Source organism: Rosa chinensis, chromosome 3 (assembly GCF_002994745.2).
Source record: "Rosa chinensis cultivar Old Blush chromosome 3, RchiOBHm-V2, whole genome shotgun sequence".
NCBI lineage: Eukaryota > Viridiplantae > Streptophyta > Magnoliopsida > Rosales > Rosaceae > Rosa > Rosa chinensis.
In genome coordinates, this window is record NC_037090.1 from 32350941 (window position 1) to 32369470 (window position 18530).

An 18530-nucleotide genomic window follows, 5' to 3' on the forward strand; every position below is an offset into this window, starting at 1 on the left:
ACGAACACATAGTAAGCAGGGAGGAGTACTAATAGGCTAGCTAGCAATAAATATGACGACCCAGGTATGGTGGGTTAAAATCATACGAAAATCGAAAAACAGTAAGACTTCCCCATAAGTCCCGCGAATAAAGAAAACACAGGTACGATTCCCAACCGTACCCGGAAATTCTCGTAGAAAGTCACATAAATCAACAGCGTGTCCCGCACGCTAAAAGAATAATTAGATCATCAACAAGGCATTCCCAATGCCAAAACCAAAAGTCAATAAATAAATAGGAAATCACTTCATCGAAATCCCATTTCGAAAATCTTTCCAAAAATCTCAAATCAACGAACAGAAATATACTTAATTCCGGAAATCACCTCGAAAAATAACTAGTCGAAATTCAACATAAATTATAAATTCAAATCCGAGCACAACAAATTAATATTCGAAATTCACAACCAATAAAAATCATAATTACTTCATGAAAATCATTATTGAAAGCAAATCCACGAGGTAAATCGAAATCAAATTCCAAAATCAATTCATATGCTCGGAAAATAATATGTTAATTAAATAAAGCATTAATTCAAGAAAATAAACGCATGCATCATTATTTAAAATAAAAGTCCAGTCACAGTACTATTGGGCGACCACGCAAACGAGTTCCTTCATTTAACCGTAGCTCGCGGCATTGCCATGTACACAATTATATTTCCGTAAACGGCAATCCGATAGAATAATTACGAACCTAAACGAAACCTGAAAATCCCTATCTCCATTACTTCTCAAATTCAACCCAAATCTCTCCCACAACACCAATTCCTCAATTAACATATTCCACAAAGAAAACGAGGGAAATCCGACGGCCGAATTTCCAACAATTCAATCACAAAACTTCAAACTTCGAAAATTCACAAATAATTCCAAACTCCTTCATAATTCACCAAACTTCACATACAAGCTCTACAACATATATACAATTTAATGGGATAAAAACCGAAATTAAAACACTGCCCTACACGCCTCCACGCGCCACCAACAGTGGCAGCACGTGGGCCCCACGCGCCACACGCAACCACCTCCGATGGCCACCAAAATTTGGCAGCACCATCTACTCAACAAACCAAACCTCTTTCTCAACTACAATAAGTTCCAATTTTACCTGGAAGAGCTCCAATTTGGCCGGTGAAAAATTTCCAGAAATTCCAAGAACCCTAGAAATTGAAATTATTAATTCGACCTCTACACTGCAAATTGAAATGAAAGACCTTAGGGGAAATGATCTATGTCAAAAACCGAACATTCGATGCCAATTTGGTGGCCGGAGACTGCCGGAATCTGAAAATATCGGCATTGACTCAAAACTGCTACAGTGACCGTCCTCTTCTTCTAGTTGCTGCACCTTCCACAGTTCGTATCAAGCTACGAAACTAACCCAGAAATGAAGAGAAGGAAGAGAGCTTTCCAACGACATCTTATACGTCAAAATCCGTCGCCGGATGGAGGAGTTATGGCCGGAAGAAGGTGAAGAGGTCGGAGAAGAAGAGAGAATCGGGGAGAGAGAAGGGAGAGGGCTCGTTAAGTTTCCGAAATGGAAACTTATCACAGTAACTCGGCTATTTATAGAAAATTACCATGAACAGTAACTTTAGTATTTTGGCCATAACTTTCGCATATGAACTCCGATTTTTACGTACCACATATGCACGCGCTCGGTTTAACGTCCTCTACAACTTTCATGAAGAACATTTTCTCAAATTTTGATCCGAACAAAAAGTCATATTTTAGGGCCCCCTAAAAGTACTGAAACGACAGTAAAAGTGAAAGTAAATGTCGTTTACCGTCCTAATGATTAGTAAATCAGTAAATTTAGGTTCGGGACGTAACATGGCCCCTACCCTGTTAAACCTTAACCCCCGACAGCACAAATATTCACCTGATTAACAACTGACTAATGAAATTATGCTCGACCTCTCGAATGTAAATCCAACCGTAGAAAAAAAAAACTATTTTAAGTTATGAAATATAGGGTCGGGTTGTTAGAGGCCTAAACGACGCCCCACTTATTTGCTAATGGTGGTACTGACTAGTAAACAAGCACGGCGCAAATTGATTTTCTCTTTCCCCTTCCCCAAGATATTTAAGCAAAATGGAAAGAAAGCTTTCATGTTTGGTCATTGGTGACTCTGGCTCTTTAAGAAGGGAATGGGATATATATGATTGAAGCCAAATCATAATAGGAAGAGGAGAAAACAGAGAAATGGTACCGAGCGGGAGGAAAGGGAAGGACATTGCGAGATTGGCCAAAGGCTTGTCTCTAATCGCCGAGGAATTTGCGAAGCGATCTCCGACTCTCCAGAGCGCCAAGAACGGCGATTTCCAAGCCCTGCTCAAAAACGCCGTCGTTTCCGCCACCGACCTCTCCGGCCTCACCAAAGGCACCCTCTCCCAATTCTCCAATGCTCCTTCTAACCCTACCTCCCCCACTCCCACTGCTAACAAACCCGATTCCGTCGTCTACTTCAACCACCACCACGAACCTCCTCCTCCTCCTCAGCCGCCGCAGCTTGAACAACAACCGCCGCCGCCGGCGAACAATGCCGCATCCTCCGTGGAGGTGGAGGTGCTCGATTCGAGGGCTCAACAACCGTTAGAACCAGAGACACAGTCGCCACAACCACAACCACAACCACAACCTCCGCCGCCGCCATTGCAGAGGCGGAAGCCCAGAGAGAGACGAGTTCCTTCCACTCCCTTCTCTAGAGCACTGGGGTGAGTCTCTCTCCTTTCTCAATTCACTGACATTGATTGTGTTTTGAACTTTTGATTGATTGATTGATTGATTCTTTTGGTGCAAGGTTTGCTGGTCTGGGAGCTGGGCTTGCCTGGGGAACGCTTCAGGAGTCTACCAAGAGACTCATTTACGGCACGCCGCAGAGCTCACCGGGCAACCAATCTGCTGCTTCTCCATTTTTGTCTCCACAGAATGCAGAGCGTTTGGCTCTTGCACTCTGTCGAATGCGGGGAGCTGCTCTCAAATTGGGGCAGATGTTGAGCATACAGGACGAATCGCTTGTGCCTGCTCCTGTAACTATACTGATTCATATTCTTGTCTTTGCCCATTAGTTAGTTACATGTGTTAGTTCAGTCGGTTAATGTGTTTCTTCATTTCATTTGCGTGTAGATATTGGCTGCTCTCGATATTGTTCGTCAAGGTGCTGATGTGATGCCGAGGGCCCAGCTCAATCAGGTTCTGGATGCTGAGTTAGGTCCTGGTTGGTCATCAAAGTTAACAAGTTTCGATTATGAACCTTTGGCTTCTGCAAGTATAGGCCAGGTGAGGCAGACTAGTCAATGCTTAGTGCTAAATTTAGAATAGCTTAGATTCCTTTTTCAGCCCCTTGTGCAGACAAGTTGCCTTTGATTTGCGAATTAAACCAATAAAAAGATCTATATGATATGACTCAATGTGCTTGGTTTATATGACATCTTTGTGCGTAACAACATTATCTATCATGGACTTGCTGCATTCTAATTACAGAACAACTTCAGGTGCACCGAGCTGTCACCAAGGACGGCATGGATGTTGCCATTAAAATTCAGTACCCTGGTGTAGCAGATAGCATTGGCAGTGACATCGAGAACGTTAAACTTCTTCTAGATTATACTAATCTAATTCCAAAAGGACTTTACCTTGAAAGAGCTATGAAGGTAAGTTTATATGTCATTTATTTCTGCATTCACATACTTACCTGTTTGTTATATCAGTTTAAGTCATTGAATGGTCTTTGAACGCTAGATGTTTTGTGTAAACTATGCCTGATATAAGACAACACAAGATAGTGCTGCTTATGATTCTGATGAGCTGTAGATGACAGAAGTTTTAGTAACAGAAGAACTGTAGACCAAAGAAGAAGAAGCTTTATGGTTCCTACAATTACAAATAAAATAAAATTAGAGAGGAACAGTAAGTGGGAGAGATATATAAGGATATTGCATCAAAGGCTTTCATATATGTCATTTTGATATATCAGGATAGGAATTCCTTTACAAGGATTACCTTACTTCTCAGCTCTAAATATAGATCCCCAAAGGACTCTTAGAAATATTAAAACGCATTTAAGTAGAGGACTCTTATGAAACTAAGACATCTTCGTGGAATCCAAATACATTGTCTCTTCCTAACTCATGGCATCTTTGAATAAATCTTTAGCGGACGATTTTTCTAGTGACATAAGAAAATGAAATAAATGAACTAGGCTTCTTCTTTTTTTATTTTTTATTTATTTTTATAATCATGTACTTTCTGTTTCAACCAAAAAAGGGTTTTTTGATAGACTTGTGGTAAGTGGTAACTATTTAGTCTTGGGCATCCAAAAAGGATATCTTGGCATAATCAAACTGTTGATGTTGCACTAATATCACTTTCAGTCTTTAATAGGGACATTCTAACCGATCTTATTTTACAAATTTGGTGCCTATTCTACTTAATCCCTTACTATGAATGTATATAACCTCTGTTTTCTATCTTGTTATTCCCCATGGAGTATGGAATTATTCCATATTGGATGTTTTGGGAGGGAAATGAAGTTACGAATGATAACAAATGGAGTGCACAGATATGTGATCAAATGTCTTCTGCAATTGATAGATTTTGAACTGCATATTTGCTTAATCTTTTATAGGTGGCCAAAGAAGAATTATCTCGTGAATGCAACTATGAATTGGAGGCAGAAAGTCAAAAACGGTTTCGTGATTTGCTCTCTGATGCACATGGGTTTTATGTTCCGTTGGTTGTGGATGATATATCAAGCAAAAGAGTTTTAACTACTGAGCTTGTGTCTGGCAAGTAAAATGTCATCTGTGTTAGTCATTGATTAATATATGTTTTTATGTAATTAGAACAATTATTATCAAAGATTTATTCTGATACATACAAATAAAGTTAGTTGTGGACCAATGGAGCGAACTCATGATTGTTTTTTGGTTCCCACTTGCTACAGGAATACCTATTGATAAAGTGGCGTTATTGAACCAGGAAACTCGTAACTATGTTGGAAGAAAGTTGCTAGAACTCACTTTGAGGGAGTTATTTGTTTTCCGCTTCATGCAGGCATGTTTTGTGCTGTCTACACACAGGCACACACACACACATATATCATTGATTTACATGTTTAATTTATATTATTTGGTCCCTTTTGTATTTATTATGAGCTTTGTTCATCTTAAGTTTCTTTGTAAGCATTCGTTGTAGTCTTCAGTCAACCTTAAGACTAGCTTGTACTCTTTAAGATGAAATTGGTACCTTAAGTGTAAGTGCTGGTAGCAATCCCTATAGATAGATAAATGTTAACACCATTGATGCCGCAACTATATTTTGATTAGAAAAGAATCATCCTTGTCTTTAGAAGCCCATAATTAAGCCTGCTAAGTCAAGTACTCAAGTTTGTCAGTGAAGCCTTTTTGGTCCAAAGAGAATGATCCATGGTAGCAAGTAGAGTTTTATTTTCAATATCAGTCCACTTTCTTAATTGCCATTTTGGAGTGGTTAAAAAGTAAATTCATCTCTCTGTATCTCTAATTTTTCTTCAATACTGCAACATCAGTTTATTTTCCCAAGTTATTTAAACCATCTAAAGCCTATTATAGTCACGAGAAACACCCACCTTCCCTTGTCTTAGATCAATATGGTACCAAAAATTTCAAAGTGGTCAAATTAGGAGCTGGACCAATTAAAAATGAAATTATGACCTTCATCCCTCCTTAAACAAAATGAAGGCGCTTATTTCATTTTTGGTGTAGTTCGAATTCACTTGGATCTAGTTCTTTATATAAAATTGATGTAGGACAACACAAGATGAGTACTCATCTTTTCGATTACTATAGACTGTGGATGGCAAAATTTTAGGTAATGAGCAAAGATTAGAGTAAAGACGAAGAGGATTTAGGTTTGCCGTAATTGCAGAGAAGTTAAAAATACATAGGCTTACCTGGGAATGCTATAAGATTCCTTTGCCTGTTTGGTAAATTGGGAATGAATGGTATAGCCTTCCCCATGGTTTTGAAAGACCACAGAATGGATGTTTTGCATTCTGTTTTTCTTAGTGCTGAGATCTCTCTTTGGACCGAAAAGGCCTGCCTTATTGACAGATGTAGGTTACCAGTCTTATCGTCAAGCTTCCATGAGGATATTTCCCAAAAAATATTATTTTTGCATCACACATTAGTTTTAAATCTTCAGCTGCAGATGTAAACTAAATGTACGGTACTTAAAATGCCCTGAAGTGGACACAGTTCACTCAGTCGAATAGTCACCATTACAGGCAGGCTCAAGTTTTACAAGACTGAGAGTGTAGTGGAGTTCATATATATGAAATACTTTATTTGTTCAGTCAGTGTGTTTAGAATCTCAGGGTGTCCTTTCTGCTGGTCATTCGTCAGTTGTACTTTGTTATGTTTATGTTTACTTTGTCCTCTACAAATTCTGAAGTTAATTAAATCATATGTCCTTTCTTGTTTTAAGCTCTCATGTTTTCTTTCTTGTATCGTACTTGATGCAATGCAGACTGATCCTAATTGGAGTAATTTCTTGTATGATGAGGCTACAAATACAATCAATCTGATAGACTTCGGAGCAGCTAGGGATTATCCTAAGACTTTTGTTGATGACTATCTAAGAATGGTGAGATCTCTATACTTGAAATTTAGCCGGCTTTTTTTATCCCCTTACAGAGTTGTAATTTTATTTCCTACATACGGTATAAATCATGTCAGCTAAGCCAGACAATGCAGGCCTCTCTTCCTTCACCAATTATGAGAGGGCTAATGTCATTTGAAACCTGCTCATAGAAAAATCGTATTTCAATCTTGAAGCGAATTCTTTTAGTTTTGACTAACAACTAAGTCATAGTTGTTGGATTAAGGCTTCTTGGTTATATATATGGTTCCGTAATAGTCATTTATTTGCACGTTTATTTCTTTTTTAATGAGCTGCAAGTAGCTAAGGACTTTCTGATGCATATTTGATCAGGTAACAGCCTGTGCGAATGGTGACAGAGATACAGTCATCGAAATGTCCAAGAGACTTGGATTCCTCGCAGGAATGGAATCAGAAGTAATGTTAGAGGCTCATGTCCAAGCCGGTTTTGTTGTGGGATTGCCATTTGCAAAGCCTGGTGGGTATGACTTCCGAGCATCCAATATCACCCAAAGCATTTCAAACCTTGGGGCAACCATGCTACAGCACAGGCTCACCCCACCGCCGGATGAGGCGTACAGTCTTCATCGCAAGCTTGCAGGTGCCTTTCTGGCTTGCATCAAGCTAGGGGCCGTTGTCCCGTGCAGGGAACTATTACTTGAAGTATATGAACGTCATCAATTCGGTGACGAAGGTGGTGAAATATTGTCGAGTGGATTGGCTTCATGAGGGAAGGGCTTATATAAATTATTGTTATCAATTTAATTTTTTTTTTTTTTTTACATAACTTCTAAAGATGGAATAATTTCCATGATAGAATGAAATCATAGATCGAGCTCAAAATTGGAGTTAGACTTCCTGGAGTTAGTTTTCCCAGGTGAGGTAGGATCTTTTTGTATATTAAATTCAACAGCCATAGAACATTCTTTTACAATGATTCTTAAGGACGTTGTATGTTGTATAATAAGACCCAAATCTTGTTTCTCGAATAAAATAAACAAGAGCTGATATTTCACTTTGTCTCATTCCCTGTGAAAAACTCAAATGTGTTTAAGAAGAGAAAAAGTTGAGAGAATTGATGAATGTCTCTATATAGAGAATTATAAGTACAATTTTGGCAAGTACAAGAATTTATATTCCATCTATGATATGAAAATTTAAGATATTCTCTCCTTATTAAATCTAGATGAATAATCATAGTTTGACTAGACACATTAAATCGTGTTTCCTTCAACAATAAAAAAAAAAAAAAATTTAATAGACGGGAAAATCTAATTGATCTAGTACATAGTGCTCCAGAGTTTCAATACTTTAGCGGGGCTTAAAGAATTCTACAAATGTTCACTCAATTATAACTCATTCGACACTTTGGTTACTGAAGTTTCAAATATATCAGTTTGGTCACTCAACTACTACATTGTCAATCACTTAAGTCACCCAAAGGTATTTTTTAAAAAAAAAATTAATGAAAAAAATTAATAAAGTGACTTAAGTGATTGACATCACTGATGTACGAAAATGTTCACCTGGTCAGTTATTGACTAAGAAAATAATGCTCAATCAGTCAATCACCCTTGGATGTAAATCAAATGGCAGAGAGAATTATTATTAAATTGAGGTGTTTTGTTTTCCACTCTTCGATGTAAATCTAAGGGTTATTGAGCATAAATTCTTTAGTCAGTAACTGACCAGGTGAATACTATTGTGACAACGTAATAATTGAGTGACCAAAGTGATATATTTGAAATTCACTCGTGAATCTGAACAAAGCAATTCTCTCCGGGACCAATTAGTTGGTCACTTTTGCATCCTTGTTGTGTCAAGGACTCAAGGTATCATGAAAGCCGCAAGCTGAGAGGAAAGAAAGCTAAAAGCCTAAAAATTTCGGGAATATAAGGTGGGGGTGATTGATGAAAAAGAAAGGTGATGGAAAAAATTGGTAGGCAACCGAAGAATAAAGGAAAATAAGAAAATGAAAAATAAAGTAAAATGGGGGGACAGAGACAACTGGAAGTGGGATACATTTCTAGACACGAGTCTTGTCAGTGACCTTTGTCTTGTTCTTTCAAATTCCAAATGAGTACAGAGTAGTAGGCACGCGAAGGACTAGAAGGAAAAAGAAGACAAATCTTTCTCCTGTTCCCCTTTTTGACTTCACTCTCCTCTTCACTTTGTGAGCCAGTGAGTGAGAGAGAGAGGAGGAGGATGAAGAAGCAGCAGCAGCTGAATGTGGGTACAGTGTTGGTGGTGGCATTGGCAGCTGCCTTTGTCAATCTGAAACTCAATGTGGGTGCTTTAAGTTTGAACGAATCAGTGAACGTTGAGAGAAAAGATGCAGTCTTTTTCGACAACGATCATGTCTCAGCCTCACCGACACAGCCTCAGCCTCTCATGGTGGCCCTCACTCTTATCGACAGCGCTGCTTCTAAAGGAGCTGGTCTCTTTCTTCTTCCCTTAATCCCAATACCTACATTGTTTTCTGTTTTCGTTTATCTGAGATTGTAGACTATGTTTGTGTATGTCATAGATAGAATGTCAGTGTCTGAATCAAGTTTACATGTTTTCATGGCTATTGAATTGACAGTCTGTTTGGATGGAACACCGCCCGGTTACCATCTGGATCGTGGGTCTGGATCCGGTGCAAACAGCTGGCTCATTCAGTTGGAGGTGGGTTGGGTTCCGCCATTTCCCATTCCTGTGAATGCTAGTTTTTGGTTGCGTCAATTTCTTACCTTTTTTAAGGTTTTGTTCTGTTTTGCAGGGAGGTGGGTGGTGTAATACTATCAGAAATTGTGTTTATCGCAAGACCACTCGCCGCGGTTCATCCAAATACATGGAAAAGCAATTACCATTCACAGGAATTTTGAGCAATAAACCTGAAGAAAACCCCGGTATGTAACATACTTTGTGCACTTCAGAGATTTTTTTTTTTTTTTTGCTCTTCTTGTTTGATTGACATGTATGGTTGCAATTGTGAAAGTTCTAATGTGGTCTGTATTGGCTGGCTCCCATGGTTGCAGATTTCTTCAACTGGAACAGGGTCAAGCTACGATACTGTGATGGGGCATCTTTTGCCGGAGACAGCCAGAATGAGGTTGGTCTCTGATCATCTTTTGGACTACAATAGTAGTTTCCCTTGAGCATTTCCTCTTAATAGGCATGGGCTTTTATTGAGGTTTTCCTGGTCTCACAATCATGAAATCTTTACGTATATGGTGAAAGTTCTGGATTAGTTTGGTGGCTGGCTGGCATGTGTTTACCTTTTAGCTTCTCTCTATAAAATTCTCAACACCAAATTGCAGTTAGGTGGTGTGACCTGTTGACCTAATAGGCTTTAGATGAGGAACTAAAGATAATGCCTTCACTGATGAAGTATCTCTACTTCGTTTACAAACCATATCCATCGACTATTCTCCTGAAAACCTATCAAGTGTATGAAGATCTCAAAGTGTTATTTATTGAATGTTCTGATTTGTAGAGTGATTCTTCATTTTCAGGCTGCACAACTTAATTTTCGAGGGCAAAAGATTTGGTTGGTTGCTATGGAAGAATTGATGTCTAAGGGAATGCAGAATGCTAACCAGGTTTTTCACTGAACAAGAGGATTAATGTGACTGCGCTTTGATATTTTTGAGTACCATTCTTACAATTTAAGTTTTCAGGCTCTTCTTTCTGGATGTTCCGCTGGGGGTCTGGCATCCATACTACACTGTGATGAGTTCCGGGACTTGTTTCCAACCAGTACCACAGTGAAATGTCTGAGTGATGCTGGGATGTTCCTTGATGCGTAAGGAGTTCATGGCTTTCATCAATGTGCAATCTTTGATTGAGTTATAAGTCTTTGACTGCTGGTTCTGTTTTGTTTTATTTTGTAGAATTGATGTATCTGGTGGGCACACACTAAGGAATTTGTATGCAGGAGTAGTTAGCTTGCAGGTAGTGTTCAGCTGTTTTCACTTTCATGTTTGATCAGAGTCAAGCGTAAAGTAGAAATTTAGGTTTATTTCTGACCTCAAAAGGACAAAGCTTGTATTTGAGGCTTTTACACATTCTTTTAGAAAAAATAAGAGCTTTTTAAAAAATTGTTTCTAACTAACTTATTTAGGAATTAGTTTGTTAGCTTCTGTAGTTTTGATGTGAGCTTGTCACGATAAGGATGTTCCTTCCTGCCTACAAAATTAGAGAAACAGTTCAGTTACCTGTCCATAACTTCTTTTGAGTTACTTTTAGTGCTTTCTTTGTGTTTTTTCTTCTAGAAGCTATATTTTGCTTTGTATTGAAGTTTACTCATGTTCATTAAAACGTTGTGGCACAGATTGCGGACATTTGATGTGACTCATAAGTTGTAACCAAGTAATAAAATCTTAATCAAACTGTCACATTATGGGTTTAGAATAAGCGTCATGCTATTTATTTATCTAAAATTTGATCTTTATATATGTTATTATTTTAGGAAGTGCAAAAGAATCTTCCAAAGACTTGTATCAACCACCTAGATCCAACTTCGGTAACTCTCTATTCTGTATATTTGTATTTGTTGTCATGGAATTGCAAGTATGGTAATAAGAATTGTAAAGAGTTCTAACTCTCTCTCTCTCTCTCTCAGTGCTTTTTTCCTCAGAATTTGGTCGCAAATGTTAAGACGCCAATGTTTCTTCTAAATGCAGCCTATGATGCTTGGCAGGTAATTGCTTATTTATCTTATCATTTTTTGACAATTTACTTTTTGTATGATCGCATATCAGAGGGACTGGAAGTATTAGTTATGCCTCCTGAAACACTGACTGCACGGTGCAATTACTAGATTGCCAGGACAATGCATTGCTTGTGCCTGCTTTTAAGAACCATATTTTAAAATTCAAAATAGGTACAATCAATGTGTTTACCACCCTATCTGAGACTGACATAAGCCCCCTAACGCGAGTTCAGCAATCACTGTTCTTCTTCTTTTTATTTTTTTTATTTTATTTTTTCTGTAGGCAGGCTCTCATTGACTCATTTATGTATCTTCTCACCCGATCAATGGAAAAATTAATTTGTTGATAATTTGGTGCAAATGTCTTGTATTTGTTTTCTTCAGCTCCAAGCTAGTTTAGCCCCTCCATCTGCTGATCCTAATGGTTTATGGAATGAATGCAAATCAAACCATGCAAATTGTAATTTATCCCAGATCCAGTTTCTCCAAGGTAATTTTCATATTTAAAGCTTTTTCTTATTTCTTTGATTGATTTTCCAGCTAGTATTCTTGTAAACAGACATGAGCACACACAAAGAGTTCCTTCTTAATACTGTTCTCTTATCCCTTTAATGAAGCAGATTTCAGGAATCAAATGCTCAGTGCTGTGAAAGATTTCTCAATGTCCCGTGAAAATGGTTTATTCATAAACTCTTGCTTTGCTCACTGCCAGTCTGAGAGACAAGATACATGGTTTGCTGATGATTCTCCTGTTCTTGAAAGCCAGGTATTCCGGTCAAAATATCTATTGCTTTCTCGAATGATTGTGGAGGTTGTATTATAGGTTTAACAAGTGAAGTGCATGATTTTTCATACGAGCTGGTTCTATTAAAAATCTGTTTCTCGAAATGAGGCAGAATATTTCAGTATACTTAGTTGTAATAATATTGTAGCTACACCTCATGAAAGACTGTAAAAGTAGGTAGTGGAGACAATGTGGAAGCATGGTTTGATGTTTGAGGTTTTGGAAGGTGGGCAACTAGTAACACTGAACATGTTACTATCCAACTTCAAGAACTGTTTCATAAGGTTGAAACGCTTTCATGTATTCTAGAGTACCTGTTGTAAAGATGGGTTCCTTAAAAAAAAAATTTCAAAGGCTAAACTTCACCTCTGAAAGAAAAAATAATAATGAAGGGCTTACTGTGGTCAGATTACATTACTAGAATATATTGCAGTATAGCAGTAGCACAAAGAGTACTGACTTAAATCAAGATGCATGTTGCATATGTTGTGTGATTTATTATGAGATAAATATCTTTCAAAATGCATGAATTTAGTTATAACTCTTTTTTATGCAGGCAATTGCACTGTCTGTGGGAGACTGGTACTTTGATCGAAGGACAGTTAAAGCTATTGACTGTGAATACCCCTGTGATAGCACCTGTCACAATCTTAACTTCAAGTGAGTGAGAATTATTTTTTAATCTATTGTAGTGTCTGGATACTGTAAGAATTCATTTACTACAATATAATGCACGCTGCTTGGTCTCCAAGGGATTATGTTGTCTTTGTAGAACTTGAGAATATTTTGGGCTTGGAATAGGATCATGCTAATGGCTCACAATTAATGCACCTCTTTTGGATTCTTGACTAATACATGTAGTGGATTCTATCTCTTTTCAAATAGTCCTTACGGCCACAATCAGTGACCTTCTGACCAAAAGCTCCTTCTGGGGTGAGTTAATTCTCCACAGAAGACTGAGAGCTTTGAGCAAGAGCCTGTTCCATGGTATATTCTCATGGTCACAGTTGGAAATTTCCCAACTTAAGTTCTTGGTCTTTTTGACCGCGATGATTCTATTAATACCCAAAGCCATGTTGTTTTAGGTTTATATTAGAAGAACAATTCAAAAGGAACTAATTTAATTTGGACACAGACCTAATGTAAGAACATGATCTGAAGTTATCAATAAAAAGTTTCAGTTTACAAGCTTTCAACCGACTCGTTAGGGTTAGCTTGATCCATTGTTGGTCCATTCCCTATCACTTTCAGGTTTCAGGTCTAGTGGTTATCTAATATACCAGAGCCTTATATTGCAGAAGGTTCTGAAATTGTAACCATCAGCCCCACTCCCGAATTATTTGTTGATTTGTAAGGTGCAGGGTGGAGCTACGTTTGTTTCTCTATCTGCAGTTATTTGCCTCTCCACATGCATGATGGGGAACCACACGAGAGACTGTATTAGCTTGATACACATTGTTGGTCTACTCCTTTTAGATTTAGCTTTTTGGGTCTGTTGGTTATATATTAGTTAGCAACCATGTAGAAGATACCACTTCAAATTAGCAAATGCTTGTCTTCTCTCGATTTCAATAGTGAAAGACTGAAATGACACTTTTGCTCTGCAGAGAGGATGTAACTTCTACGACATTGACATATTCTCAGTCTGCAAAGTCGTCTATTACCGTGCTAAATCTGCTAGGTGCCTTGTTGATGCCTATAATGTGTTCGAGATGCATAACGTGGTTTTCATTTGTCCACTGATAACAGATTGTATCCCTGTTTATAATCACACAATTTTAAGATATAGATGAGGTTCAATTTACTAGTTCGCTCGGCATGCATATTGGGCTCAACTAAATCAGCTAATTTTTATCAGAGTTTGCTTTTAAGATCAAAGTTAGGACCGAAAACGGTGTCTTTCATTTAGTCCCATGCATTGATTTTCATCCATATATCTTTTGCTCTCTGGCCTTTGCTTCTTTTGGTTTCTTGTTCATGACATTCCGATGCATATAGGAATACAGCACTGCAAAATTCAGATATATGTTTATAATTAGTACAACAGCAATCGCTTTACTATGTTTATCAATACCAGTGGGAATCGCTTACACAAGGTACAGAATGAATTATATCTCAAGTCTATCTTCAACTACATTATATTTACAAGCCAAGAAACTGAAGAGGTACAGCTGAAGTACAGTGAAGGAAAAACAAATAGACATCGAGGAATCCCAGTAGACAGTGAAAATCTTCTACCAAGGAGCCAGATTGTGCAAGAAAGCAAATTGCAAGTAGAGGACCGAAATCAGAGAAGCTACTCATTTCACACCTCACACACCAGATCTGGTATTCCCGCTACCCAACCTAAACTATTCAAAGCCCTCTCTGATTTATACCCCCAATTTTGAGAATGCGTATCTATAGAGCACTGCCAAAATTTTCATGACCAATACAACATCATCCTGAAACTATAAATACCAATAGGAAACAGCTTTCTAGATGCATACATGGAACTGAAACTTCAAATATTTTTACATATAATGTACAGAATGAAGTGTATCTAATCTTCAGTAACGCTACACTTGCAATGTCGAGACTCTGAAGGCACCGGTGAAATACAAGTGAAGGATTCATCAACCAAACATCAGAAACCCCAATATATTGCCAGAAAGAAAAATTGTGCTCAGTAGTAGTAGTAGTAGGAAACGTAGATGGAGAAGCTACTCTCTTCAGTCCTCACACTGGAATCAAAATTCCCCCCAACCTATATTATGATTATTATCCCAAGCTCTCTGTTTTATGTCAACCAAAAAGAAGAAACTGTTAGAAGGCAAAACCACTGCTCAGCTCGAGTGCCTTGTGGGTGATGCAGATGCCAGAGCCACTGCCTGCGCCCAGGCCTTGAGGCGAGCCTTGACCTCCTGCGGATGGTCCCCTGAAGTAGATATTTGCTACCCAGTTTAGATCTTGATATGCAAATTAATTGTGGACAGCATGAATCAATTGGCTTGCAATGGCCAAATGCTGAACGAGGAAGATAGAATCTAAAAACGCATAAGACATGGAGATGGAATGCAAGGCAAGGCAAGGCATACCGGGACTGGAAATGGGCCAGTTGGCAATAGGGGAATTGCCACCGCTGCTGGTGGTGTAGTTAGTGTCGACGGTGGTGGCGTATAGAGAAAGCCGAGAAGGGATCATCTCCTGCTGCTGCTGCAGCGTGCGGTCGTGCTCCAACTCGAAGCCGAGGTCTTTGCAAGCCTTGACTTCCTCCATGTCCATGCAGAGGGACCTGTTCCCGCCTTTGGGCCTTGCTATCACCACCATCCCCGTACCCTCGCTCTCTCCGCTGAAGCTGTGACAATGATCACCACACACATTCATGTACATGCTCTCTTCCTCCTCCTCCTCATCCTCCTCCTTGTCCTCATCTTCTCCATCATCACTGTCCGGTGTCGTCTTAGCTCCGTGGTGGAATGGTGATGGTGATAGCCAAGATGATCTGTTCTTCATCATTCTCCTCCTACTCCTCCTCCTGCTCCTCCTGCCGTCATCACTCAAGGCCTTCTGAGCTTCATTTTCGCTCGCATACTCTTTGTCCACCTTAGAATAGGGATGCACCTTGTTAATAAGAATGCTCCCTGCACCACGAGCACCAGGCAGATCCCTCCTCAGCCTAGGGGGTGTCGCCGGAAGGGAGTAACAGGCCGGTTCCGTGTCGGAATCGTCATCCGTTGACATCCCAGCTGCGAGTACCAGCTGAGAACTGAGCCGCTTCTTGTTGGACGATTCCTCTTCTTCATCAACATCTCCATCCCCATCAAAGCTGTCTATTGACAAGAGTGACATGTACAAGCTCATACCATTCTCTTGCTGGCCTTGGAAGTAGATGGAATTGCCATCATCATTCATCTGGTCATCACCATAGATGGAATTGCTGGTACACATGGACAACCTAGACAAGTGCTGATGAGGCTGATCCTGATCATACCCTTCGTCGGTATAATCGTCGTACTCACCTTCCTGCATAGAGATACAAGACCTGAGGGTCATACTCTCATCTGACGCCATATGATCGAGCTTCAAGCAGTGCTTCAATGGAAGAAACTCTGAAACTGAATCGGAAATGTAGTTAACAAGGTAAAGGGCCTTTAATTAGTGTTGTTGGGTATCAGAATCAGGATCAATTAGAGAGAAGATGAATGAATAGTAGGGTATTTATAGTGTAATAAAAGCTCTAAGCTAGGCTAGTAGTGAAAGTGCAAAGATGAGAGAGAGTGGCTTTTCGGATTTTGTGAATCATTCATTTGCTCATATGGTCAGGTAAAGATGGCAAGTAAAGTCAGTCTCATGATATTTTCTCTATCCAACCTTCTCCTTTCTACTTGTATTGACTCTTTGTATCCATGACTATATAGCAGCAGCTACTGCTCTACCGCTTTATACTCAACTAAACTCATCTTCATCCTCATCTACCTACAATTCCCAGAATACCCTTCTTCTTCGAGCCTCTCAGTCACAGGTCACAGCAGGATGTATTAAAGAAACGATGTGATTCCAGGTGTCCGTATCTAGATTGTACCTTGCCAAGGAAGGTCAAGCTAGCTTTGACTGGGAAATAGTAGCTAGCAAATCATAGAGTTAACATCAATAATTATTTTTCAACAGGATTGTTTGCTTTATATAATATATATGTGACATCAGGGTCTTAAAGAAGTTTCGCACATGAGTGGTAACTCGGTCTATGGTTACTTACGATTGGTCCAGAGCTCCAAGCACAAGAAGGAAAAGAATGGTAAACTAATCGATGATCCGTCTTCTTAACCTACCTGCATTCCCATTTCACAAATGGAATGAATCATCTAGTTGATTTATTGTTAATCAAAAAAATATAGTTGATTTGTCGACGGTGTCGTAGAATTAAGAAAACATTAAAATCTAACTATACAACACGTCTTTTTTATGATTATACACATTCGTTATTATCTGAGTTAGCGAAGAAAATATTGTCATAATGTTCACCTGATCAATAACTCATTAAAAATATTACGTTCAACTACAATCGGATATAAATCCAACAGTGAAAATAATTATTTTTCAGTTAAATTTTATGTTTTTTATAATTAGAATTATATCCAACACTGATTGAACATAATTTTTTTAGTCAATTACTGACACTAATGATTCAAAATACATCTAGATATATGAAGAATACGAAAAATGCAAAGCTTTTTGTAGACAAACATGAATGGGGAAGAATGAATGCAAAGACTTGGGGGTGGAATTTTCTTTGGTTATTTTTCCCTTTTACCAAATATAGAATAGATTTTAGCCATTTTTGTGGATTACATGAGCTACGTAGGAAATGACGTAATGAGAAACCGCGTGTATGGAAGAGGAGGAGAGCACCTGTCCGCGTTTTTATTTCCGACACTGCTTTCCCTTTTTTATGATCACTTTTCCCCTAAACAGCTAAAAATAGTAGGACATGTATAGGGAGTTGATGGCTACCCGCAATACCTCATCTCATGCGCCTCGTGGGCTCCACTCAAACAAGGAGGACGCGTGGCGAGTATCCAATGCACCGGCACGTGTCGCCGGCGATGACATCAAGGATGTTGGGAGATCTTCTCCCAGAAGTTCAACCACCGATCCACATTAATCTGTTCTGTGATTTGATTAGCCAACCCTTTGGACTTGACAAGACGTTTCCAGCAGTAAGCTGTTGATTATAATTAATCAACACCAATTAGTTAATGCACTTGACTTGTAATAGTAGGACTCTTCCGTTCACCGACCTTTTAAAATAAAAAACAAAATATTTATAAATAAATGATTAAACGATGTTATGCGGTAATTGATTTGGGGCGTCAAATACTCAAACGATTACCGATATTTCAAAAAGAATTGAGGTTACCACATCCGAGAGTCCAATGAAGTTCACCGGTATCGTTTCTGTCAATATATTCTCGGGTGTGATAGTCTTGCCAAGTGACATGGTACCCCTAACAATCATAAGGTTGTCACTCGAGAAATTTTTTTATCCTCCCATCAAGTCATATCATCAATTTAACATGGTTTGACGCACTACTAGAAAACTTTGATTCGTTATTAATAGTTTTTACTGGAAAAAAAAAACCTTGCTGTCTGTTGCTCTACTAGGGTTGTGAAACTTAGGATTTCTTGCAACTTTTCTTCAATCAATTGATGGTGGACGACGCGGCTTCCAGACTGATTCGTAGTCTTAGCCCTCACGAAGGAGGTAATGGTTGATTTTGGAAAGGTAGGCGCGGCGGTGGTCGTGAAGGAGCTTTCTATTTGGTGGGACGTCTAATTCAATGGAAGGAGAGTGATAACAAGGGGCTTCTGGGCACCATATCAGT

The 18530-nt window shown here is 38.9% G+C and overlaps 3 protein-coding genes across 3 annotated transcripts; 2 read left to right on the forward strand and 1 right to left on the reverse strand.

Annotated features, from left to right (window-relative positions):
- Positions 1-2083: 2083 nt before the first annotated feature.
- LOC112193101 (protein ABC transporter 1, mitochondrial) lies at positions 2084-7708 on the forward strand. The gene is made up of 8 exons (XM_024333131.2): positions 2084-2760; positions 2847-3075; positions 3173-3325; positions 3541-3699; positions 4674-4833; positions 4992-5101; positions 6554-6670; positions 7019-7708. Exons 1-8 carry the CDS (start codon positions 2249-2251, stop codon positions 7412-7414), a joined length of 1836 nt encoding a protein of 611 aa, XP_024188899.1. The 5' UTR covers positions 2084-2248; the 3' UTR covers positions 7415-7708.
- Positions 7709-8760: 1052 nt separating this feature from the next.
- Positions 8761-13969, forward strand: LOC112191715 (pectin acetylesterase 3). Its single transcript, XM_024331116.2, has 13 exons — positions 8761-9122; positions 9270-9352; positions 9447-9576; positions 9706-9779; positions 10183-10269; positions 10348-10472; positions 10561-10621; positions 11139-11192; positions 11292-11369; positions 11766-11871; positions 12002-12147; positions 12722-12825; positions 13773-13969. Exons 1-13 carry the CDS (start codon positions 8891-8893, stop codon positions 13906-13908), a joined length of 1416 nt encoding a protein of 471 aa, XP_024186884.1. The 5' UTR covers positions 8761-8890; the 3' UTR covers positions 13909-13969.
- A 231-nt stretch (positions 13970-14200) lies between these two features.
- Positions 14201-16579, reverse strand: LOC112191716. The gene is made up of 2 exons (XM_024331117.2): positions 15243-16579; positions 14201-15082 (listed from the first exon to the last, which is right to left on the reverse strand). Exons 1-2 carry the CDS (start codon positions 16216-16218, stop codon positions 14991-14993), a joined length of 1068 nt encoding a protein of 355 aa, XP_024186885.1. The 5' UTR covers positions 16219-16579; the 3' UTR covers positions 14201-14990.
- Between the last annotated feature and the right edge of the window lie 1951 nt (positions 16580-18530).

What these genes read in the sequence shown, in the direction of transcription:
- LOC112193101 (XM_024333131.2), top strand. Translation starts at nt 2,249, where the DNA reads ATGGTACCGAGCGGGAGGAAAGGGAAGGACATTGCGAGATTGGCCAAA. An exon ending in CTTCTGCAAGTATAGGCCAG is followed by an intron (nt 3,326 to 3,540) that starts GTGAGGCAGACT and finishes GAACAACTTCAG; the next exon opens with GTGCACCGAGCTGTCACCAA. An exon ending in TTGATGACTATCTAAGAATG is followed by an intron (nt 6,671 to 7,018) that starts GTGAGATCTCTA and finishes ATATTTGATCAG; the next exon opens with GTAACAGCCTGTGCGAATGG.
- LOC112191716 (XM_024331117.2), bottom strand. Translation starts at nt 16,218, where the DNA reads ATGGCGTCAGATGAGAGTATGACCCTCAGGTCTTGTATCTCTATGCAG. An exon ending in CTGGCCCATTTCCAGTCCCG is followed by an intron (nt 15,083 to 15,242) that starts GTATGCCTTGCC and finishes TATCTACTTCAG; the next exon opens with GGGACCATCCGCAGGAGGTC.
- LOC112191715 (XM_024331116.2), top strand. Translation starts at nt 8,891, where the DNA reads ATGAAGAAGCAGCAGCAGCTGAATGTGGGTACAGTGTTGGTGGTGGCA. An exon ending in TAAACCTGAAGAAAACCCCG is followed by an intron (nt 9,577 to 9,705) that starts GTATGTAACATA and finishes CCATGGTTGCAG; the next exon opens with ATTTCTTCAACTGGAACAGG. An exon ending in CCGGAGACAGCCAGAATGAG is followed by an intron (nt 9,780 to 10,182) that starts GTTGGTCTCTGA and finishes CTTCATTTTCAG; the next exon opens with GCTGCACAACTTAATTTTCG.